Source organism: Cetorhinus maximus, chromosome 23, assembly GCF_964194155.1.
Source record: "Cetorhinus maximus chromosome 23, sCetMax3.hap1.1, whole genome shotgun sequence".
NCBI classification, from domain to species: Eukaryota; Metazoa; Chordata; class Chondrichthyes; order Lamniformes; family Cetorhinidae; genus Cetorhinus; species Cetorhinus maximus.
Window position 1 is genome coordinate 30,047,366 of NC_135901.1, and position 20,602 is coordinate 30,067,967.

The 20,602-nt window shown below is 44.6% G+C and overlaps 5 protein-coding genes and 1 pseudogene across 6 annotated transcripts in view; 2 read left to right on the forward strand and 4 right to left on the reverse strand.

Moving 5' to 3' along the window:
• Positions 1-20,602, reverse strand: part of LOC144697263 (uncharacterized) — a 330,696-nt gene that overhangs the window by 246,833 nt on the left and 63,261 nt on the right. The gene's annotated exons all lie outside the window — the stretch shown is intronic.
• The window catches only part of LOC144697287 (uncharacterized), a 685,032-nt gene that overhangs the window by 198,871 nt on the left and 465,559 nt on the right, over positions 1-20,602 (reverse strand). The gene's annotated exons all lie outside the window — the stretch shown is intronic.
• LOC144697957 (uncharacterized) overlaps positions 1-20,602 on the forward strand; it is a 375,283-nt pseudogene that overhangs the window by 195,803 nt on the left and 158,878 nt on the right. The gene's annotated exons all lie outside the window — the stretch shown is intronic.
• The window catches only part of LOC144697292 (uncharacterized), a 318,255-nt gene that overhangs the window by 38,462 nt on the left and 259,191 nt on the right, over positions 1-20,602 (reverse strand). The gene's annotated exons all lie outside the window — the stretch shown is intronic.
• On the reverse strand, positions 134-1,858 carry LOC144697955 (uncharacterized). The gene has a single exon (XM_078569909.1). The coding sequence runs from the start codon at positions 1,856-1,858 to the stop codon at positions 851-853; it is 1,008 nt and encodes a 335-aa protein (XP_078426035.1). The 3' UTR covers positions 134-850.
• Positions 4,200-20,602, forward strand: part of LOC144697446 (uncharacterized) — a 55,754-nt gene continuing 39,351 nt past the window's right edge. The window contains exons 1-3 of the mRNA XM_078569423.1: positions 4,200-4,699; positions 13,047-13,214; positions 13,548-13,715. Coding sequence (XP_078425549.1) covers positions 4,205-4,699; positions 13,047-13,214; positions 13,548-13,715 — 831 coding nt within the window. The 5' untranslated portion in view covers positions 4,200-4,204. The remainder of the gene's footprint in view (positions 4,700-13,046; positions 13,215-13,547; positions 13,716-20,602) is intronic.

Consider the following 20,602-nt stretch of genomic DNA (forward strand, 5'->3'; position numbering starts at 1 on the left):
TCCCGGGATCTACCCTATCCAATTCCTTCAATCTTATATGTCTCATTCTTCTAAACCCCAATGGGTACGCCTCACCTGTTCAACCTTTACTATTTCTTATCTCTACACAAGCTGACTCGACATCCCGATCTTTCAAGCGAAGGCCGTCACCCAGTGTTGAACTGAGGCCATCCTTAATTAACAGAGCTACCCCACCACCTTTTCCCAGCTTCCTGTTATTCCAAGATGTCAAATATCCCTCAACATTTAGGTCCCAGCCCTGGTCACCTTTTAACCCAGTCTCTGTAATGCCTAACAGGACATACATATTTCATGCATTTTCAATGCATTTTCAGGGGTTCAATAATCCAATAATAATTACCCAGCGAGTGGTGAGAATGTGGAACTTGCTACCACAGCGAGTGGTTGAGGTGAAGAGCATGAATACATTTAAGAGGAAGCTAGATATATACATGAGGGAGAAAGCAATAGAAGGATATGTTGATGGGGGGGGAGATGAAGAGGGGTGGGTGGAGCCTCATGTGGAGCATAAATACTGACATAGACCAATTGAGCTGACTGGCCTGGCCCTGTTCTGTAGACTCAATGCAACTGAGACAAATGTATTTATTTTTGATCTACCTGTAGTGGTAGGAAAAATACTTTTTACTATCCAGGATAAAATAAATCTAATTCATTAGCTTTTGTGGATAATTTCAGTGGAAATGTGCACTCCCAGGCTCAAAGAGCATCAGCCCACTGGAAGCAAAGTCATGAGACCAGCCAGTCCAGCAGAAAGAAACACTCCCACCCTCCCACTTCGCCAAGTGTCGTGATTAACAGCAGCAATAGCAGAATCCAACTCCTGTAATCACTTGTGAACTCGCTGGTGTGTCTGCAGGTTGGATAACTGAATGAATCCCCTCCCACACACAGGGCAAGTTAATGGCCTCTCCCCAGTGTGAACTTGCTGGTGTGTCAGCAGGTTGGATAACTGAGTGAATCCCTTCCCACACACAGGGCAAGTGAATGGCCTCTCCCCAGTGTGAACTCGCTTGTGTGTCTGCAGGTTGGATGAATCACTGAATTCCTTCCCACGCACAGAGCAGGCGAATGGCCTCTCCCCATTGTGAATCCGCTTGTGCTTCTGCAGAGTGTATGAATGACTGAATTCCTTTCCACACACAGAGCAGGTGAATGGCCTCTCCCCAGTGTGACCTCGCTGGTGGATCTGCAGTTTGGAGGATGTTCCTAATGTCTTCCCACAGTGAGAGCAGCTGAACGATCTCTCCTTAGTGTGAATGCGCTGGTGGACCATCAGGTCATGAGACCTTTTGAAGGCACTCCCACAGTCAGAGCATTTAAAAGGTCTCTCACTGGTGTGCGTGACATGGTGTTGCAGCAGGCTGGATGACTGAGTGAATCCCTTCCCACACTCAGAGCAGGTGAACGGCCTCTCTCCGTTATGAACTCGCTGGTGTGTGAGCAGATGGGCTGACCAAGTGAATCCCTGCCCACAATCGGAGCAGGTGAACAGCTTCTTCCTGGAGTGAACACGCAGGTGCCTCTGCAGCGCGTATGCATCACTGAGACCCTTCCCACACACTGAGCAACTGAATGGTCTCTCCCTGTGAATACGCTGGTGTGTCTTCAGGGTGGATGAATCACTGAATCTCTTCCCACACTCAGAGCAGGTGAAAGGTCTCTCTCCAGTGTGAACTCGCTGGTGTGACAGCAGATGGGATGACTGACTGAATCCCTTCCCACAACCAGAGCAGGTGAATGGCCCCTCCCCGGTGTGACTTCGTCGATAGGTTTCCAGTGCAGATGGGAACCGGAATCCCTTCCCACAGTCCCCACATTTCCACGCTTTATCCATGGTGTGCGTGACCTTGTGATTCTCCAGGCCTGATGGTCAGTTGAAGCCTTGTCCTCATACAGAACATGTGTATAATGTCCCTCCTCACAATGAATGATGTGATGTTTTCTCAGGCTGTGTAACTGGTCAAAGCTCTTTCCGCAGTCAGTGCACTGGAACACTCTCACTCGGGTGTGTGGGTCTTGGGCCTTTTCCAGGCCCCCCGACGTTTAGAACCTTCTGAAATAGACAGCACACAGAAACATTTATCCTTCTAGATTCAAAGGCTGATGATATTCAGCTCCAAGGATGTCAATGTCTTTAGGAGTGAGAGAGAGAGACCTGGTCCAACCTTTCCAGAATCTGCTCCCTCCCTGGATTCACTTCCTTTCCCTTCGGTTCCTGCAAGTCAACATTTTGCCCCCAGAATGAGAAAAGAAATGGAAAGGAGGAAACATTGATTTCCTCACAGATGTTGCCCAGAGGAAGAAGTTTCAGTCTGAAGCTCATTGTCCAACTTCCGCATTGTGACGTCCAGAATGGAACCCTGCCTGAATCAGCCAAAAGGAATCACTCCGCTCCGCGGTGACGTCCTCGGGTTCCAGTCTGCAGGCCAGGCGCGCGGACACGGGAGCCCCGCCCCCATCCATTGTTCCCCCTCCACCACCTCCTCGAGCCAAGGTTTCCAAGCAACCGGCTGACGGCTCCGGTCAGAGCGAGAAGCCGCTCGGAGATCTCGGGAGAGGGGAAGCTGCGCATGTGCAGAGGAGAGCCCTTCCCTTCATGCTGAGGGGATGATCAATGGGAAGAGTTGGAGGACCGGAAGGACTCTGGTCCTCCAGCCAATCAGGGCGGTCGATTTGTGTGCATGAAGCTTGAATTTCACACAAACTTCCCCCTGTGTCCAACATCTGTGAGTAAAACACTTTCTTTTCTCCCCCTTTCCAGTTCTTTCCTCATTCTGGGGGCAAATTGTTGACTTGCAGGAACTGAAGGGAAAGGAAGTGAATCCAGGGAGGGTGCAGACTCTGGAAAGGTTGGCCCAGGTCTCTCTCTCTCTCTTAAAGACATTGACATCCTTTGCTCCCTCAGCTTGACACATTTATTTGTCTGGCTAACAGGATGGTCTCTTTCCTAATGTTCACAATAAAAGGGGTGGTTTCCCCAGGAGATCGTTGACATTTAAGGGCACAGTAAATAAATATAGAACAGGGATATGTCCAGTGTTGTTATATGGTACATATTAGATATATTATTGATGACTCAGTAATAGAGCCCATGTATTATTATATCTACCTTTTTAATACAGTACTGTGTATATTTCCTAATCATTTCCAGCAGCAGGTCACCACCACCTCTCAAGGGCATTTAGGGATGGGCAATAAGTGCTGGCTTCACCAGTGACACCCACTTTCTATGAATGAATTAAAAAAATTATTGCAGCACAGAATGAGTCTATTTGGTAGCTCGAGTCCATGCTGACTCTCTGCAGAACAATCCAGCCAGTCCCTTTCTCCCTCTGTATCCCCATTCCACTGTAAGTTTATTTCCTTCAAGTGACCATTGAATTCAATTTTCAAATGCTTGATCATCTCTGCTTCCACCACCCTCATAAACAGCAAGTTCCAGGTCATGACCACTCACTGCCTAGAAAAGTCTTGGTCACATCCACCCTGTATCTCTAATTGGGTTATACAATACTGTACATTAAATGCATTAACTATATATATCCGACCGAGCCACATGAAGATTTTTAGCTCCCTGTGTTGAGGACAGGACCTGGTGAGCATGGATCTGTTGGTCAGCATGAATCGGCACCTTCAGGAGATTTGCGAGGGTGTACATTAGACATAGCAGAGTGAGAAAGGAGGGAGAGTGTGTGGGACAGAGATTTACAGCTTTTCGGGAACAAGAGGAAAGAATGTTCCATAGAAACTAGAATCGTCTGTTCTGAATTTCTATCCTGTACTGACTGTGATGACTTTTATAAACTCCTTTTATAGGATATTTGAAGGGGGGGGATTTTGAGACAGAAATCTCAAACCAAACAACACATCAAAATCTGCGAGTTACTTGATTCACTGGGACCGGATGTCATTGGCCTTTGAATCTAGGATTTGAAATGTTTGCTTGTTCTCTCTGGTTGAAAAGATTTTAAACAACAGTGTGACTGGAAAAGTACCAACACACACACACACCCGAGTGCGAGTGTTTCCAGTGCACTGACTGTGTAAGAGCTTTAACCAGTTGCACAGGCTGAAAAAATATCACTATTCACAGCGGAGAGAGAGACTGTACACGTGTTCTGTGCGTGGTCAAGGCTTCAACTGATTGTCCCACTTGGAGAGACACAAGGACACCTGCACCATGGAGAAACCGTGGAAATGTGGGGACTGTGGGAAGGGATTCAGATCCTCCTCTGTGCTGGAAACCCATCGACGCAGTCACACCGTGGAGAGGCCATTCACTTGCTCCAAGTGTGGGAAGGGATTCACTCAGTCATCCCATCTGGAGACACACCAGCAAGTTCACACCGGGGAGAGACCGTTCACCTGCTCTGAGTGTGGGAAGGGATTCAGATCCCCATCTAAGCTGGAGATCCATCGATGCAGTCATACTGGGGAGAAGCCATTCACCTGCACTGAGTGCGGGAAGCGATTCAGTCATTCATCCAACATATTGACATACCAGCGAATTCACACTGGGGAGAGGCCGTTCACCTGCTCTGACTGTGGGAAGGCATTCAGTTATTCATCCGGCCTGCAGAAGCACCAGCGAGTTCACACCGGGGAGAGGCCGTTCATCTGCTCTGAGTGTGGGAAGGGATTCACTCGGTCAGCCCACCTGCTGGCACACCAGCGAGTTCACACCGGGGAGAGACCACTCACCTGCTCTCGGTGTGGGAAGCGATTCAGGAATTCATCCAACTTATTGACACACCAGCGGGTACACACCGGGGTGAGACCGTTTACCTGCTCTGACTGTGGGAAGGGATTCAGTGATGGATCTGCCCTGCGGACGCACCAGCGAGTTCACACCAAGGAGAGGCCATTCACCTGCTCCGTGTGTGGGCAGCGATTCACTCAGTCATCCAGCCTGCTGATACACCATGTCACTCACACCAATGAGAGACCTTTTAAATGCTCTGACTGTGGGAGTGGCTTCAAAAGTGCTGCTGTTCTGAGGATCCACCAGCGCATTCACACTGAGGAGAGACCGTTCAGCTGCTCCCAATGTGCAAAGAGTTTTAGAACGTTGTCTGATCTACAGAGACATCAGCGAGTTCGCACCGGGGAGAAGCCATTCGCCTGCACCAAGTGTGGGAAGAGTTACGCTGATTCATCCAACCTGTGGAATCACCGGTGAGTTCACACTAGGGAGAGACCGTTCACCTGCACCGAGTGTGGGAAGGGATTCAGTAATTCATCCAACTTATTAACACACCAGCGAGTTCACACTGGAGAGAAGGGATTCACTCATTCATCCCACCTGCGGAGGCACCAGCGAGTTCACAGGAGATTCCAGGGGTTGGATTCAGATGAGGTTCTTCAGTTCGTTGGAGAGACTGGAGCAGCTGAAATTTCTCTCTTTAGTTCGTAGGTTCTTAGGGCAGAGAATGGGGCCATTCGGTCCATTGAGTTCATGTTGGCTCTCTGTAGAGCAACCCAGTCAGTCCCATTGCCCCGTTCTATCCCCATATCCCTGTCGGTTTATGTCCCTCAAGCGCCCATCCAAATTCCATTGGTAAACATTCCATCATCTCTGCTTCTACCACCCTCATAGGAAGCGGGTTCCAGGTCTTCATCACTCATTTTCCATGCACAAGCGTGCCATAGAGCACAGAAGGAGGCCATTCAGCCCATTATGCTCATGCCAACCTGCCAAAGAGCTGTCCAGTTAATCCCATTGCCCTGCCATTTTCTTTTCCTTTCAAGAATCTGTCCATTTCCCTTTTGAGGGATAGAGTCTAATCTGCTTCTTGCACCGTTTTCAAACAGTGAATTCCAAATCACAGCAGCTCATTGTGTTTTAAAACAAATTGTTCAGGATATGGTGTGTTTACATTGTCACAGAGTATTCGAAATGGTGTCAGACATTGTTATTACTCAAAATTAAGACTCAATCTTGAACAATGATTTTGATGAGAGGACCAATTGTAATATATCCAAATTTGTGGACAAATTTAAAAAATGCATTTCTAAAGCACCTCTCACGAGCACAGGACTTACTAAAGTGTTTAACAGCCAGTCAAGTACTTGTGAAGTGTTGTCACTGTTGTAATGTAGGAAATTGTAGGTAGGCCTGGGTAATCGAATTTAGTTTTAAACATCAATCACTTTCACACTGTATTCACTGTTCTGGGTAACAAGGTCAAGGAAGCCATTTTAAACTCTAATGTGGCTGGATCTGTATTTTAAAAATTAACACTGGATAAATGTAAATCATTCTTGAAACTGCAGAGCTAACAGAAATTGTTTATGCAAAGAAATTCTTCTCTAATTTTGATAAGCTAAAAGACATCATATTCTGCCAATGTCCAGCTCAAGGATAAGGCTCATTGTTCAAGCCAATCTAGATTAGTGTTAGCTGTTAGTATTAGCTGTTGTCCTCCATAGATTGTCTTTTTGAACCAGTGCATCTTGTATTCACTAAGTGTATTAATTAAAGATTACTGTATTAATTAACTAGCAGTTTGTAAATAGATGATTGCATAAGTAGTGAGCCTTCGTTGATTTACAATTAATGAATCAGTAATGATTCAGTAGTTATAGTGAAAGACTGAGTTTTATTTGCTGTAAAAATGTAAAACCTTAATTGCTGTGTATGTAAAGAATGTGCAGTGATGATAAATGTACTGGCAACAGAGACCTTCAAGCTCTGATTAGCATCAACATTTCAAACTGTATGAATAAGGGATGGTATAGAATCAGATAAAGGGAGAGTATGAAACAATTCTATTGCATTCCTGTGTAAGATAATGAGGGAAGGTGGTGTAAGTAATAAAAACATAAGAAATAGGAGCAGGAGTAGGCCATTCAGCCCCTCTAGCCTGCCTCGCCATTCAATAAGATCATGGTTGATCTGCCCCAGGCCTCAATTCCTCTTTCATGCCAGCTCCTCATAGCCCTCAACTCCCTGATATTTCAAAAATCTATCAACCTCCTCTTTAAATACTGTCAGTGATCTAGCCTCCACAACTCTCTGGGGTAGAGAATTCCAGACGTTCACTGCCCTCTGAGAGAAGAAATTCCTTCACATTTCAGTTTTCAATATTCTGTCACTATGTCCCCCTAGTTCAAGATTCCCCCACTAGTGGAAACATCTTCTCAACATTTAACCTGTCAAGCCTCCTCAGAATCTTGTACGTTTCAATAAGATCACCCTCATTCTTCTAAACTCTAATGAATAAAGGCCTAACCTGTTTAAGGTTGATAAGTCAATCCCTTCATTCCAGGAATCAACCTGGGGAATCTCTTTTGAACTGCCTCCAATGCCAGTATATCCTTTCCTAAATACGAGGACCAAAACTGTACACAGTACTCCAGGTGGGGCCTCACCCACACCCTGTACAGTTGTAACAAGACTTTCCTCTTTTTAAACTCCAACCCCCAGCAATACAGACCAAAATTCCATTTGCCTCCTTAATTACTTGCTGCATTGGGGATCCAATTAAATTACTCTAGTAACCAAACTGACCAATTGTCATGTTACAATAGGCCCAACTCTGATGTGAGGTAATGGTCACTTTGGGGATAAAAGTAGAGGTTCTGAAGGTCTCCCTTGCTAGCCAAATACGGAAGACTCCTGAGGCCGAGTTCCAAGGAAATTACTGTCAGAGAAGGAGCCAGATTCCCGAGGGTGAATTCCACAAGAATTACTGTCAAAGAAGGAGCCAGAGAGGGTTACGCTTTGACAGACTGATCACCCGCATGAAGTTGTAAAAGTCAATGTCTTAAAGTTGTTCAGTAAACATTTTTCCTTTAATAAACTTCTTTTAAAATTTACTACTCAGAGAATTCTGCCTTTGCCTCAATTGGTTAAAGTCTTGTCCGAACCAAAGTGAATTTATTAAATGGCAAATTGGGGGTGGCTGAAATCAATTAAGTTACAAACAACAAGATCAGGCAACATCAATCTTAAATTTAAAAACGTGTATTTACATAGCTCTTTCACAACCAAAATATGTCCCAAAGCGCTTTGCAACCAATGAAGTACTTTTGAAGGGCAGTCACTGTTGTGATGTAGGAAACATGGCACCCAATTTACACACAACAAGATCCCACAAACAGCAATATGATACTGACCAGATGATCTGTTTTTAGGGATGTTGATTGACAAATTTTTGGCCAGGACACCAGGGATAACTCCCTGGAGCATTAGCCTGTGTCTCTGGAATACTAGTCCAGCGACATTACCACTGTGCCATTGCCTCCCCTGTTAATGCTCTTTTGGAGAGCCGGTATAGACATGGTGCACCAAATGACCTCCTCCTGCGTCGAAACAATTCTTTGATTCTGATTTTGTCACTGATAAATTCAATAGGGAATTCAGGAGGAAACATTCTTTGCTGTTAGAGTGATGAGAATATGGAACTCACTACCACAGGGAGTGATTGAGGCAAATAAGATAGGTCCATTGAAGAGGGACTAGATGAACACCTTGGGGAGAAAAGTATAGAAGGTTCTGGTTGCAGGGGTCAGTGAAGTAGAATTGGAAGAAGCTCATGCAGAGCATAAACACCGACATAGACCAACTGAGCTACTGTCAGAATGAATATGGTTCGTGATTCGATGACCAAGTGAATCCTTTCCCTCACTCGGAGCAAGTGAACGGACACTCCCCTGGGTGACTGCGCTGTTCTGTCAGCAGGTGGGCTAACTGAATGAATCCCTTTCCACACAGCGAGCACATGAACGGCCCCTCCTCAGTGTGAAGTCACTGATGGGTCAATTAGCTGATAGAATCTGTAAACCACTTTCCACACAGCACGCAGGTGAATAGCTTCTCCCCAGTGTGAATGCATTGATGAGCAACCTGCTCAGGTGGGGATCTGAATCTCTTCGCACAGTCCTTACATTTCTATGGCTTTTCTATAACATGTGTCTACTTGAGTCCATCCAGATTGGATGATCAGTTTAAACCTTAACAATACACAGATGTTTGAAATCTTTTCCCACAGACAGAAGAAAGGAATATTTCTCTTTCTAGATTCAAGACCAATGATATTCAGAATCTGATGAATCGAGTGACTGTCAGGTTTTGATGTGTTATCTAATTTGAGTTTCCTGTCTCTAAATCCTTCTTCTCTAAAACTCTGCGAAGGGAGTTGACAAAAATAATCACTCTGACTGCAGGGCTCACCAAGGCTCACAATTCACCAAGGCTTCTTCACAAGGATCTTCCAACTCACAACCACTACCATGTAGAAGGACAAGGGCAGTAAATAGATGGGTACACCACCACCTGGAAGTTCCCCTCCCAGTCACTCATCATCCTGACTTGGAAATATTTTGCCATTCCTTCACTGTTTCTGGATCAAACTCCCTTCCTAACAGCACTGTGGTGTACCTACAACACATGGACTGCGGCGGCTCAAGAAGACAACTCACCACCACCTTCTCAATGGCAAATAGGGATGGGCAATAAATGCTGGCCCAGCCAACGATGCCCACATCCCGTTAATGAATAAAAAAAAGATAGAAATTCAGAACTGACAATTCTGGTTCTCAAGGAAAATTCTTCTCCCTTTCAAACTATAAATTTCTGTCCCCCACACACTCCCTCCTCCCTATTGATTGTAACACTAATTCATCCGACTATCCTCCTCCTGCTTTTCCCCCAGTTCTCCTCCACTGAAGGTGCTGACTCTGGGGATCAGTTTCACATTCACCTATTGCCCTCCCCGATATGTCACCCAGGCATCTAAATCTTTACACCTGAAGTTAACAAACTGTTTTTCTAAGGGGACGTCACAATCAAATCCAGTGACTACCCACATGTACTTTCTGTCAGGGCAAGGGTCACTGCGCCACCCACCTCCACTTTCCATCCCAGTTCCAGGGGTTTGGAGTCCGGGCTCCGGATGAGTAATGGCGGCCGCAGCTCCCACAATCCCCAGCGTTGGGGAAACCGCTCTATCTGCCGCGCGGGCGGGCGGCCCGAGACTGCGCATGTCCAAGGGAGAGAGGAAGTTGCGCACTATGGGAGAGAGCCCACCCCCGCCCTTCCCGTCATTCTGAGCGATTGACGAATAGGAAGAGTTGGAGGACCGGAAGGACTCTGGTCCTCCAGCTAATCAGAGCCCGGGCTTTGTGTGAATGAAAATTGAGCTTCGCACAGACTAAAATTTCGTCCTGTGTCCAACATCTGTGAGTAAAACACTTTCTTTTCTCCCCCTTTCCATCTCTTTTCTCATTCTGGGGGAAATTGTTGACTTGCAGGAACTGAAGGGAAAGGAAGTGAATCCAGGGAGGGTGCCGATTCTGGAAAGGTTGGCCCAGGTCTCTCTCTGTCTCTCTTTCTCAAAGACATTGACATCCTTTGCTCCCTCAGCTTGACACATTTATTTGTCTGGCTAAAGGGATGGTCTCTTTCCTAATGTTCACAATTAAAGGGGTGGTTTCCCCAGGAGATGGCTGATATTTAAGGGGACAATAAATTAATATAGGACAGAGATATGCCCAGTATTGTTATGTGGTGCATATTAGATATATTATTTATGGTTCTGTGATAAAATACATTTCTTATTATTTCTCGTCTGGTAACATAGTATTGTAACTATGTTTTATGTTTCCAGTTCTGGGATCATTATGGCGCAGATGGAGTCTATTTGGAAACTTGAGTCCATGCCGACTCTCTGTTGAGTAATCCAGTCAGTCTGGTGAAACTTCTCTGAACTGCTTCCAATGCAAGTACATTCCTCCTGAAAATAGGAGCCCAGAACTGTACACAGTACTCGAGGTGTGGTCTCACCAATACCCTATACAGCTGCAGTAAGAATTCCCTACTTTTATACTCCATCCCCCTTGCAATAAAGGCTTACATTCCAATTGCCTTCCTCATTACTTGCTGCACCTGCAGACTGATCTTTTCTGATTCATGTGCAAGGACACCCAGATACCTCTGTACAGCAGCGTTCTGCAGTTTCTCTCTATTTAAATAATATTCTGCTTTTCTATTCTTCCTGCCAAAGTGGACAACCTCACATTGTCACACATTAATATAAAAGCAAAAAACTGCGGATGCTGGAAATCGAAAACAAAAACAAAAATACCTGGAAAAACTCAGCAGTTCTGGCAGCATCTGTGGAAGGGAGCACAGTTAACATTTTGAGTCCGCATGACTCTTCAACAGAACTAAGGAAAAATAGTAAAGGGGTGAAATATAAGTTGGTTTAAGGGGGGTGGGGTTGGGACAAGAGAGCCTGATAGAGGGCCAGTGATAGGTGGAGACAACCAAAAGATGTCACAGACAAAAGGACAAAGAGGTGTTGAAGGTGGTGATATTATCTGAAGGAATGTGCTAATTAAGGGTAGAAAGCAGGACAAGCAAGGTACAGATTGCCCTAGTGGGGGTGGGGTGGGGTGAAGGAATTGAAAAAGGCTAAAAGGTAGAGATAAAACAATGGATGGAAATACATTTAAAAATAATGGAAATAGGTGGGAAAAGAAAAATCTATATAAATTATTGGAAAAAACAAAAAGGAGGGGGAAAAATCAGAAAGGGGGTGGGGATGGAGGAGAGAGTTCATAATCTAAAATTGTTGAACTCAATATTCAGTCCGAAAGGCTGTAAAGTGCCGAGTCGGAAGATGAGATGCTATTCCTCCAGTTTGCGTTGAGCTTCACTGGAACAATGCAGCAAGCCAAGGACGGACATGTGGGCATGAGAGCAGGGTGGAGTGTTGAAATGGCAAGCGACAGGGAGGTCTGGGTAATGCTTGCGGACAGAACGAAGGTGTTCTGAAAAGCAGTCACCCAGTCTGCGTTTGGTCTCTCCAATGCAGAGGAAACCGCATTGGGAGCAACAAATGCAGTAGACTAAGTTGAGGGAGGTACAGGTGAAATGCTATAATGTCATACATTATACTCCATCTGCAAATATTTTGCCCCCTCACTATCCCTTGTGGACTCTTTGTAAAGTCCTCACAACTTGCTTCCCTAGTTATTGTTGTATTTTCGGCAAATTTGTCTACAATACAGTCAGTTCCTTCATCCAAGTCATTAATATGGATTGTAAATAGTTGGAGCCCCAGTACTGATCCCTGCAGGACTATGGAGGCCGCAGGTTAAATATATTCAAGACAGAGATTGATAGGTTTTAGATATTGAAGATATTCAGGGTTTTGGGGGATAGTTCAGGAAAATGGCACTGAGGCAGATCAGCCATAATCTCATTCAATGGTGGAGCAGGGTCAATGGGCTGAATTGCCTACTCCTGCTCATATTTCTTATGATCTCTGTGTCCTGGACAGGGAGTGGTGAGCGTGGATCTGTCGATCAGCATGAACCTTCAGGAGAATTGGGAGGGTGCATATTAGGTACAGCAGAGTGCGAATGGAGAGAGAGAGTGTGTGATGGAGATTCACAGCTTTAGTGGAATGAGAGAGGAAAGAATGTTCCATAGAAACTAGAATTGTCTGTTCTGAATTTCTATCCTGTGCTGACAGTGATGTCTGTTGTGAATTCCTTTTACAGGATACTAGAAGGGGAGGATTTGCTGACAGAAGGCTGAAATCAAAGGTTAAGATCTCACAGAGTCACTCGATTTATCGGAACCTGAATATGATCAGCTTTTGTATCAAGATGGAGAAATGTGTTCTGTGTTCTGTCTGCTTCAAAATGTTCTAAACATCAGGGGGACTTGAAAAGGCCCAAGACCCCCACACCCGAGTGAGAGCATTCCAGTGCACTGAGTGTGGAAAGACCTTTAACCAGTTACACAGCCTGAAAAAAAAATCACATCATTCACAGTGAGAAGAGACATTTTACATGTTCCATGTGAGGACGAGGCTTCAACTGACCTGGAGAGAGACACAGACACGCACACCATGGAGAAACCGTGGAAATGTGGGGACTGTGGGAAGGGATTCAAAACCCCATCGAAGCTGGAGACTCATCGACGCAGTCACACCGGAGAGAGACCGTTCACCTGCTTTGAGTGTGGGAAGGGATTCGCTCAGTTACACCACCTGCAGTCACACCACCAGGTTCACACTGGGGAGAGGCCATTCACCTGCTCCGTGTGTGGGAAGGGATTCGCTCGGTTATACAACCTGCAGACACACCAGCGAGTTCACACTGGGGAGAAGCCGTTCACCTGCTCTCACTGTGGGAAGGGTTTCACTCAGTCATCCAATCTGCAGACACACCAGCGAGTTCACACCAAGGAGAGACTGTTCACCTGCTCTGTGTGTGGGAAGGGATTTACTCAGTTACCCAACCTACTTATTCACCAACAAGTTCACACTGGGGACAGACCATTTACTTGCTCTGATTGTGGGAGGGGATTCACTCGGTTATCCAACCTGCTGACACATCAGCGGGTTCACACTGAGAGGCTGTTCCCCTGCTCTGAGTGTGGGAAAGGATTCACTGAGTTCTACAGACTGCAGGCACACCAGCGAGTTCACACTGGGGAGAGGCCATTCACCTGCTCTCAATGTGGAAAGGGATTCGCTCGGTTACACCACCTGCAGTCACACCAGCAGGTTCACACTGGGGAGAGGCCATTCACCTGCTCCGTGTGTGGGAAGGGATTCGCTCGTTTATACAACCTGCAGACACACCAGCGAGTTCACACCGGGGAGAAGCCGTTCACCTGCTCTCAGTGTGGGAAGGGTTTCACTCAGTCGTCCCACCTGCAGACACACCAGCGAGTTCACAAGTGATTGCAGGGTTTGGATTCTGCTGTTTTTGCTGCTGTTAATCACATCCAGGAATGAACCATGTTCATTCTGACAGTTGGTGAAGTGGGAGGGTCAGAGGGTTTCTTTCTGCTGGACTGACCAGTCCCATGACTTTGTCCCCAGTGGGTGATGCTCTTTGAGCCATGTTGCGAATATCTTGTTTCATATTTCACAAGGATCACAGAATGAAAGGGTGTTTGGAATGTAAAAGATATTTAGTTTGCATTTCTGTTTGGAACCCCCCAAATCATGCCATGTTGCCATGGAGATAGGCTGTGCTGGTTAGATGGTTCTTTTGTATCATTTATCTGGGTGTTTCTCACAGAAGAAAACTCACAGTTTAAGGGTCAAGTTGGCTGTGGTAGATTGGGAAACTACATGAAAATTTATGACGGTAGACAGGCAATAGCTAACATTGAAGGAATTATTACATAGTTACAACAAATATAGATTCCTTTAAGGAATAAAAATCCAACAGGAGAAGTGATGTAACCCTGGCCAACAGAAAAGATAAAGATTGCATTAGATCAAAGGAAGAGGCTCATAAAGTGGCCAAAAAAAGTAGTAAGCCTGAGGATTGGAGCTTTTCTAGAATTCAGGAAAGGAGGCCCAAAAAACTGATAAAGAAAGAGAAAACCGAACATCAGAGCAAACTGGCGAGAAACATAAAAAGCAACTGTAAAAGCTTCTATAGGTATGTGAAAAGGAAAAGATTAGCAAAGAGAAATGTGGGTCCATTCCAGGCAGAGAGGGGAGAATTTATAATGGGAAATTCAGAAATTGTCCCCAAAATACTAGAGAACCAAGGGACTAGTGAGCATGAGGAACTGATAGAGATTAGTATTGGTAAAATGAATGGGGTTGAAAGTTGATAAATCCCCTGGACCTGGTGATCTACATCCCAGAGTGTTGAAGGAGGTGCTGTCGAGATAGTGGATGCATTGGTGATCATCTACCAAAATTCTATAGATTCTGAAATGGTTCCTGCAAATTGGAAGGTGGCAAATGTCACCCACTATTTAAGGAGGGAGAGAGAAAATGGGGAACTACAGACTTATTAGCATGACATCAGTAGTAGGGAAAATGCTCGAATCCATTTTAAAGGATGTGATAACATACACACATATGAATTAGGAGCAGGAGTAGGCCACTTGGCCCCTCGAGCCTGTTCCATCATTCAATAAGTTCATGGCTAATCTTATTGTAACCTCAACCCCACATTCCTGCCTACCCCGATAACCTTTAACTTCTTGCTTATCAAGAACCTATCTAGCTCTGCCTTAAAAATATTCAAAGACTCTGCTTCCCCCGCCCTTTGAGGAAGAGAGTTCCAAAGACTCACTACCTTCTGAGAAAAAAATGTTCTCCTCTGTCTTAACGAGGCGACCCATTACTTTTAAATCGTGACCCCAATTTCCAGATTCTCCCACAAGAGGAAACATCCTTTCCACATCCACCCTGTCGAGGCCCCTCAGGATCTTATATGTTTCAATCAAGTTGCCTCTTACTCTTCTAAACTCCAGCGGATACAAGCCCTGCCTGTCCAACCTTTCCTCGTAAGATAACCCGCCCATTCCAGGTATTAGTCTAGTAAACCTTCTCTGAACTGTTTCCAATACATTTATGACCTTCCTTAAATAAGGAAACCAATACTGTACACAGTACTCCAGGTGTGGTCTCACCATTGCCCTGTATAACTGAAGCATAATCTCCCTACTTCTAACAATAACATTCTGTTAGCTTTCCTAATTACTTGGTGTACCTGAATAATTAGCTTTTGCTATTCATGCATAAGGACACCCAGATCCCTCTGAATCTGCTAACTCTCACCATTTCAATAATATGCTTCGTTTGTATTCTTCCTGCCAAAATGAACAATTTCACATTTTGCCACATTACACTCCATTTGCCAGATCCTTGCTCACTTGCTTAACATGTCTATATCCTTTTGTAGTCTCATGTCCTCTTCACAACTTACTTTCCTACTTATCTTTGTGCCATCAGCAAATTTAGGCACGATCCATTCGATCCCTTCATCCAAGTCATTTATATAAATTGTAAAAAGTTGAGGCCCCAGCACTGATCGCTGTGACACACCACTTGTTACATCTTGACAACCAGAAAATGACCCATTTATGCCTACTCTATTTCCTGTTAGCTAGCCAATCTTCTCTCCATGCCAATATGTTACCTCCCACAGAATGAGCCTTTATTTTCCACAATAACCTTTGATGTGGCACCTCATCAAATTCTTTCTGGAAATCTAAGTTAGTGTTCCACCGGTTCCCTTTATCTACACTGCATGTTACTTCTTCAAAGAACTCCAATAAGTTGGTTAAACATGATTTCCCTTTCACAAAACCATGTCGACTCTGCCTGATTACCCTGAATTTATCAAAGTGTCCTGTTATAACATCTTTAATAATAGCTTCTCACATTTTCCCTCTGACAGATGTTAAGCTAACTGGCCTACTTTCTGTCTCCCTTTTGGAATGAAGGAGTTATACTCATTATTTTCCAATCGAATGGAACCTTCCTGAATCTAGGAAGTTTTGGGAAATTTCAACCCATTCACCAGCTATCTCACTAGCCACTTTTTTTAAGACCCTAGGTTGATGTCCATCAGGACCTGGGTTCTTGTCAGCCTAAAGCACCAACAATTTGCCTAGTACCACTTCTGTAGTGATTGTAATTTTCTTGAGTTCCTCGCTCCCTTCCATTTCCTGTTTTACAGCTATTTCTGGGATGTTACTTGTAACCACTATAGTGACAACCGATGCAAAATACCTGTTCAATTCATCTGCCATCTCCTTATTTTCCATTATTAATTCCCCAGACTCACTTCCAAAAGACCAACACTCGCTTTGTTAACTCTTTTCTCTCTTAAACATCTATAGAAGCTTTGTTTTTCTATTTCCAGCTAGCTTTCTCTCATACTCTAATTTTTCCCAGGTTCTTAATATTTTAGTCATTCTTTGCTGCTTTTTATATTCTGTCTAATCTTCTGACCTGCCAGCCATCCTTGTGCAATGATATGCCTATCTTTAACTTTTATAGTTAACCACAGATGGTGGGTACTCTCCTTTGATATTTTCTTTCTTGTTGGAATGTATCTATTCTGTATATTCTGAAATTTCCCCTTAAATGTCTGCCATTGCATTTTTATTGACCAATCCCATAACCTAAGTCGTCGTTCACTTTAGCTAGCTCTGCTTTCATGCCCTCATAATTGTCCTTCTTTAAGTTTATTGCTAGTCTTGGACCCGCTCTTCTCTCCCTCCAACTGAATGTAAAATTCAATCATATTGTGATCACTGCTACCTAGGGGCATCGTCACTATGAGGTCATTAATTAATCTTATCTTGGTGCACAATACCAGGTCGAGGAGAGCCTGCTCTCTGGCTCCAGAACGTGCTGTTCTAGGAAACTATCACAAAAATATTCGATGAACTCTCCATCTAGGCTACTGTCACGCATCTGAATTTTTCTGTGTATATGTAGATTAAAATTCCACTTAATAATTGCCGTACCTTTCTGAAAAGCTCCCATTATGTTTTCCTTTATACCCTGTCCTACAATGCGGTTACTGTTAGGGGGCCTGTACACCACTCCTACAAGTGACTTTGTGCCTTTATCATTTCTCGTCTCTACCCAAACTGCTTCTACATCCTATTTTCCTGAACTTAGGCCATCCCTCTCTATTGTGCTAATACCATCATTAATTAACAGTGCCACCCCTTGACCTCTTCCTAGCTTCCTGTCCTTCCTAAATGTCATGCATCCTTCAATATTCAGTTAGTCTGTTCGTCTCCAAAGTCCCAGGAAGGTGTTGAAAATGTCAGACTATGTTCAAGGCTGGGCTTGAATTTTCTCTTTAATTTCAAGATAGAATGACATTGGGAGTCTAAAAGGTAACTAATCAGCATGCCTACCTGGATACTAGGCTCATGTGATTCACTTTGCCCTTAGGAAGGGCTTTATTAGAGGAAGGATCCATGGGAAGCCATTGTAGGATCAGATTGGAAAGTTCTTCTAAAAGGCATCCCTGAATTTCACAGACAGATCAGTCTGCCAGGGTCCGAGAGAGCTGATAGAGGCGGCAAGTCCCTGTTTCACCACGCGGGAATGTGGATGGGACATTGTGCTCACGTTGAAAAAAACAATTTCATGAGGATTTAAAACAAGACTGGAAGATTTGCCTAAACAAAAACAGAAACAGAAATACCTGGAAAAACTCAGCAGAACTGTTCTGTTGAAGGGACAAGAGGACTCGAAACGTCAACTGTACTCTTCTCCGCCGATGCTGCCAGACCTGCTGAGTTTTTCCAGGTATTTCTGTTTCTGTTTTTGTTTTGGATTTCCAGCATCCACAGTTTTTTGTTTTTATCTCTGTGGAAGATTTGCCTTGCTTGAGTTAGAGGGATGACCCAGGAGAACCTTCACTGTGAAAGACAGTTCTGAGGTTAAAGGTTGCCAGACAAGGAAAGGAAAAGAATGGAAGTAAACCCTTTGGAGCGAAGAATCACTTTGGACAGGTTCAAGGATAATTGGGTATCTATTTCAGGAACACACAGTATAACTGTGCAGTGGGATTTTTGATTATGTTCCAAGTAAAATGGCAAATTTCTGTTTGATAATTTAAGGTATATGTTGCCAACAAAAATGGTGTTTAGTCAAAGTTGCTTCTAGATTGTTTGTTGCAGTAAAAGTTACAAAACTTGAAGTCTTTTCATGTGACCCTTTAACTTGTTCATTGGGAATTTGAATTTCTTTTTAGAAGTTGCCAGTCTTTACAGAGATCCTAACATTTAGTTTAGAGCCAAATGTTTCATCTTCCCATTTGATCCACCAGCACCTTTCTGTCTCTCGACTGCTCATGTCAATGACAGCCAGGCGACGGAACTGAGGGCTGAATTTAGCTAAGAGTAACGGAGCCTGTGCCCCAGTTGGGGAACTCCCTTGGGCATCGCACTAATAAAGAGACAGGAAGGTGATGGAGGTCTGACTGGGAAATGGGCCTCCAACCAACCAGGGCACGGGAGGGGGTGACCGGGGCTGATGGTGACACGACCCCCAGGGTTCAGTGCCTCTGTGTCCAAAGCGGGTAGCCACGGGAACAGGGTACAGAGGAGCTGAAGAGAAACCATTTGGGTCAAGAACATTGTGTGCATCCTTTTACTCTAGTTGTCTTTGATTCTCAAGTAATTTTCTGTTTGTCTTTTAACCATGTTCTGTTTCATTACTAAACTTTTATCAATAAAATATTTGATTTACTGATTATATTTATTCACTTCAGGCAAAGTGGATGAGAGGGGTTGGCAGGCGCTTTAACAGAAAGTGAGTCCCTCTGAGGTAATTGACAAAGGAGCCAGAGGGGGAAATGAGATTTTATTTTTCTGTTGACACACAATGTTAGAAAATGGGGTTCAGGGAGTCCATCGTGATTTACTAATTTATCAAAGTTCTTTGAGGAAGTAATGAGAAATATGGATAAAGGGGAACCTGCAGAAGTTGTTTACTTAGATTTCCAGAAGGCCTTTCATAAGGTGCCACAGAAAAGGTCACTACCCAAAATAAGAGCTCATGGTAGAGGGGGTCACAAATTAGCACGGATAGAGGATTGGTTAGTTAACAGGACACAGAGAGTAGGCATAAATAGGTCATTTTCGGGTTGGTAAGATGTAACAAGTGGAGTGCCACAGGAGATCAATGCTGGGTCCTCAGCCATTAATATTTCTATAAATGACTTGGTTGATGGGACTGAATGTATGGTAGCTAAATTTGCTAGTGACACAGATATGTAGGAAAATAATTTGTAAAGAATGAGTGGGCAAAAATTCAGCCAATGGAGTATAATGTAGGAAAATGTGAACTTGTCCACGTTGGGAGGAAGAATTTTAAAAAGCATATTATTTAAATGGAGAGAGATTGCAGAACTGTGAGGTACAGAGGGATCTGGGTGACCTGGTACATGAACCACAAAACGTTACTATTCAGGTACAAGTGATTAGGAAAGCAAATGGAATGTTGATATTTATTGCATTCATTCCGCCTCCGAGCGGCGGATAGAGCAGTTTCCCCAGCGCGGGGGATTGTGGGAGCTGCAGCCGCCATTACCCATCCGGAGCCCAGTCTCCAAACTCCTGGGACTGGGATGGAAAGTGGCGGTGGGGGGGGGGGTGCGCAGTAACCCTGCCCTGACACCAAGTACATGTAGGTAGTCACTTGATTCGATTGTGACACCCCCTTAGCAAAACAGGGGTTTCGAGTGTAAACACTTAGACTGAAACAGAAACATTAAGTGCTGGAGACACTCAACAGGTCTGGAATCACATGTGAAGAGAGAAACGGAGTTAATGTTTCGAGTAGAATATGACTCTCTTTCTGTCAAGGTGTAGACAGCTGGGTGATATATTGGGGAGGGCAATGGGTACCAGGGGAGGTCTTGTGGAGCAGTGGGTAGTGTCCCTGCCTCTGAGCCTGAAGTTCCCGGTTCAAGTCCCAGTCCAGGACTTGATGGACAAGGAAAGTTTCTTCACGATGCAGACAAATAGGCTGAGCATCAACTTGTAAAACCTTCCAACACACACCAATGGCAGGTGGTAAGAGCAGGAGAGATTTCTGCTCAGCCACATGCTGGGAAGAAATTGGAGCTGTGAACAAAGCTATCCGTAGTGTTTCACCGTGTATGTTGCCGTAGCAACTCATATCCCTTGTGGGGGATGGGGTCTGGTTGGCTCAGTCGCCTGGATGGTGGGTGCGGATCAGATTGGTGCCAAGGCTGGGTGGATTCTGGATCTGCCTCCTTGTCCTACCCATGGTGCAGGTCATGATAATGTGGGTCAGATTGAAGGAGA